The sequence below is a fragment of the Triticum dicoccoides genome, chromosome 3B (assembly GCF_002162155.2).
Source record: "Triticum dicoccoides isolate Atlit2015 ecotype Zavitan chromosome 3B, WEW_v2.0, whole genome shotgun sequence".
NCBI lineage: Eukaryota > Viridiplantae > Streptophyta > Magnoliopsida > Poales > Poaceae > Triticum > Triticum dicoccoides.
The window spans coordinates 342,964,666-342,968,904 of NC_041385.1; the positions used below are offsets into that span (position 1 = coordinate 342,964,666).

General features: G+C 46.8%; 1 protein-coding gene across 6 annotated transcripts in view; it reads right to left on the reverse strand.

Moving 5' to 3' along the window:
- Positions 1–3,464, reverse strand: part of LOC119276028 — a 5,140-nt gene extending 1,676 nt beyond the window's left edge. For 2 of the 6 annotated variants that reach the window (XM_037556983.1, XM_037556984.1), the window contains exons 1-7: positions 3,258–3,455; positions 2,926–3,166; positions 1,215–2,393; positions 583–1,099; positions 431–498; positions 162–299; positions 21–74 (exon numbers count right to left, since the gene is read on the reverse strand). In XM_037556983.1, coding sequence (XP_037412880.1) covers positions 21–74; positions 162–299; positions 431–498; positions 583–622 — 300 coding nt within the window. In that variant the 5' untranslated portion in view covers positions 623–1,099; positions 1,215–2,393; positions 2,926–3,166; positions 3,258–3,455. Of the gene's footprint in view, positions 1–20; positions 300–430; positions 499–582; positions 1,100–1,214; positions 2,394–2,465; positions 2,515–2,925; positions 3,167–3,257 lie in introns of all 6 variants that reach the window. The other 4 variants (XR_005136206.1, XM_037556982.1, XR_005136207.1 and 1 more) reach the window with 4 other exon arrangements.
- Between the last annotated feature and the right edge of the window lie 775 nt (positions 3,465–4,239).

Genomic DNA, 4,239 nt, shown 5'->3' on the forward strand with positions numbered 1-4,239 from the left:
ATTCTGGAAAATTTATGCACCTTCAACATTTGCATTGCCACCGCATCCTCCTTGGCTTGAGCTACCTCCAACCTCTGACATTGTGGTCGACACAAGTTATCCGTACATCCGCCCTGATATGCACTATATACTACTCTCAAACATTCAACAATTCCACTAACCTGAAGAATCCCTGAATGTGTATCCAGGCTCACAGTCACAGTCATGACGCTGGATCCTCCCACAAGAATTAGTTCCATCATCAGCTGCCCCTCCTTCCATGCCAATTCCAGAACCAAGTGCAGCAGCAGCACCTCCACCTGTACAAAAGGAAAGGACGGTTTTTTCAAAACAAATAGCCCTCGACTAATCAAAGCTGGTAGACACCGTGACATGCACCGGCACCACCGCTAGCTGAAACATCTGAGATGCTTATCTCTGGTTCACCCACCCTTTTGGACTCTGTCGCCACCCTTTCCAGTGCCACCACTGTATTATAACCTTGCTCCTTGTCACTTCCTGAGGATGAAGCACATTGCTTGTCAATGGGTTGGTCATATCGATAACACAGACTCTTTTCACGGGCACTCAATTTTATATTACCAGCACGACGCGCACGAAGGTCATCATCCTCACTTGCCATGCTGTGATTATCACTTGAAGTGTCTTCGGTTTCTGAGGTTTCCGATCGACAAATCGTTTCAACAATGTTCGAGAACCTCACTCTCCTCCGCCTTTTGTTGCCTCTTTCTGACTTCTTATTCCCCTACCGTCTCCAAGACCACTTTGGCAGAACCCATGTTCCCTGTCTCGGAGGCACCACCAACATACCTCTGTCCTGTGAACCACATTTAGGCTGTGTTCGGGAATCCTCTGCTCCTCCGTCAGGGAGCGGAGCGGGCGGAGCACCACTTTCGCCGCTCGCTAAAATTGAACTGGGTGCCGCTCCGCTCCACGGCGGAGTTACAAAGCGGAGTGATTCCGAACGGCCCCTTATTTAAGTATGTATTTCAAGCACATTTCAATTGACAAATTTATACCACAGTTGACTAACCTACAATTTTTGCCTGCCAGCGACGATTACTGTTTCCGGCAGCCACATTTCTCCCAACAACTCCACCTATGATCGACACAATACCTATGTCAGCGACATGATTGGGAGAATTGTGTTCTTGTCTCTACCACTAACTTAATATGAACTGTACGACATAATACTACTTTTTTCAGTATCATACCTGTCAAAGCACCCTCATCAAAGATCTCCCCAATCAGGAACCAATTGTAACCATTAGTACCATGCTCACTACTCTATATTTTCCAAACTGAAATAACAAATTCTTGTTCTCTTCTCCTCAATAGTTCTCTCCCGAGTCTGTCGAACAGAAGCATCATATACTTCTGCACAAACATATCCATTAGACACCATCACTCCTTTATGTGCTCATCGTTGCACATAAAACACCTTCGAAATACGGCTTTGTCCATTTCTTTCTGATCTCGAGAAGTTGAGTCATGTATGGGCGTCTCCATAGGTTGTATTCATCCAGCAGCATCACCCACCCATTCTCAAACCCATCTACCGTGAGCATGTAGTTCACCACCTCATGGGACTCTGCTTTGAATTCACTCTTATTGGTGTACAGAGGGCCCAACGTTTACTTTGCGTTCTTGAGCATGTGACACTTGCACCGCCAGCATGTGGTGTCTGGCATAATGCTCTTTGATAGCCAGCTCCATAGCCTGAATAGGGTATGCAAAACACACCAGGAAAGCAAGAACTTACCAGTAAGTATAGTCATCAGAGGAGCGCCGCCCATCACTCTAAGAAATTCTGAGAAAACATTCAGAACTCTCAGTTGTCTCATCACAAACAGGCACCTCTGCCAGGATGGTACTCTGGAAATGACTATTAACACCAACAATAGCCTGAACATCATTTCGTACAAATTAGTCCAGTACATGGTGTCAAATGTTATCACATCCCTGAAAAATGTGTACTGCAGCTTGCTGTTTTCACTTGCCCACATCAGGTTGTTAATCCCGCCCTCATTGTCAGCCTGAATTTTGTATGTGAAATGCGGATCCTTGGCCCCAATTTCAGCAAACACCTCCATCATCATCGACCTGCTCCCTATTTATCTTCCCACGGAGATTGCGCAAAGACCTTTTGGTGAATGGCACATTCTCCATTGATCCAAAGAAGTTCCCTATGATACCATACACCTTCGCAAGGTTGGCATTGTTTTGCCGCAACTGCTTTATCAGATATATATGCTTGTGCCATGGCCAATGCACCATCTCGCCAAAGTTTGGTGAAAGGGAATGGTTGTGGCTCTCCCAATGCTCTGTGATGTACCACCCAGCGTCTGACATTTGCAACGGCAAGACCTTGTGTTCTTAACACCAACTTTACCCTGCATATGTAATCAATATTTTTAGAATGCAGAAACTACAGAATAACTGCAACTAATAATAATCGAATTGACGCGAGTTGGGCAGGGTGGTCTGCTCGGTGCGGCAGCACCTATCCTCAGCCTGCAAATGCAGCCAACTCACATATTAAGTGCCTGAATTCAGTAAGCAGTATTTTCTCAATTAAACTGTCTGGGTTCAGTAAGCATGATTCTGTTTATTGACTGCAAATCCCTAGTTGTTCTAAAGCCATGATTTATCCACTCATCCAAACTTTTCTGTAAATCCCTAGTTTACTCACAGCAAGAACAATTCTAGCACTAAGCTAGTTGTTCTAACGCAGCCAACTCACATTTTAAGTGCCTGAATTCAGTAAGTAGTGTTCTCTCAGTTCAACTCTCTGGGTTTAGTAAGCATTATTCTACTTATTGACTGCAAATCCCTAGTTGTTTTAATGGCACGATTTATTCACTCATCCCAACTTTTCTGTAAAATCTCTAGATTACTGACAGCAAGAACAATTCCAGCACTAACCTCTTGTTCCACAGTCACGACCTGCGGATTCATCTTCCCAACTGACAGCTCCGACGTCGGAGGCGAGCTCTCCCTCCTATCCGCCGCCGCCTCCTTGGCCGCGAAAATCTGAGTGTCTGCGCTGTCCACCGCCTGTTGCTGCTCCGCCACCTCCTACTCCTCCACCATAGCGCCTCCCGACGGCGCTTGCGGCACAGGGACCGGCACCAAGCTCTTGCCTAAATCTGCAAGGAGAGTGGATCTGATCCACCACAGACAAAATCCTTTCAGTCACCATAGCCAGCCGTCTAAGATTTGCGACGAAATTGCCAGACAAGTGAGGATCTACATACCCCTCGATTGGCTGCATCAGGAAATCCATGGTGCCTCGCAGCCGCTGCTCTTTTTCTCTACGCTGCAGGCCCGAGCTTCCAAATGAGCACCGCTCTAGGCAGAGAAGATACTGGACCCTGCATTCAATTTCCGCCTGTACCCACCGAACGGAAAGCGAACTTCCCGACGGATCAGACGGGCCCGCTGATTCTGATCCATGGCTCACCTTGTCGGCGGTGAACGGACGTAGGCTTGCCCGTTAAAGAATGCTATTTTAATGCGCCAACATGGCCCACCACCCACCCCTGCGACGTACGTATATCTCCACAGTGCGCATTTTCTAGCAGCCCACCAACGCCCGTATAAACAAATGGCTCAGATCCAGATGAGCTATCGAACGAACTGGATATCGGGCTCATTTGAGCTCGTGCCCAGTTACTCCACGTCCGTTTTTAGATCACTACTTTAGTTGTCTAAATGCTCTTATATTAATTTACAGAGGGAGTACTATCCATCGAGACGTAGGTGGCAATGTATCCATGCACACCAAAAAACAAGCAGGTAGTACTAGACCAAGCTAGCTAGCAGCCGATCTCTCTCGATTGACTCTACGTTGATTGGTTAGCTTTTATTTTCTTAGAAAATGAGGATGATCTCCGGCCTGTGCATCTGGGTGATGCATGCGGCCATTTTATTAATTATTCACACAAGATTTTAGAAAGTCATACAACAGTAAGACTAAAGCCCCTGTCTAAGCAACATTTGTCGCTATTTCTATCATGTTGATGAAGGGGCGCTGAAAATCTGGGCCTAATGCCAAACAAACCTTGCAGCCAAACCTAACATTTAAGACCTGAGATTCTAACCAGGACGTCTGCTGGGTATGGGGCACCCACCAGTCCGGTGCACTCCTCAACCAGGACGCCTGCCGGGTATGAGGTCGCAGCAGCCACCTGCCACCAATCCATTTTTAGTGTTGTACTGCTGCATTAACCTTGCCCG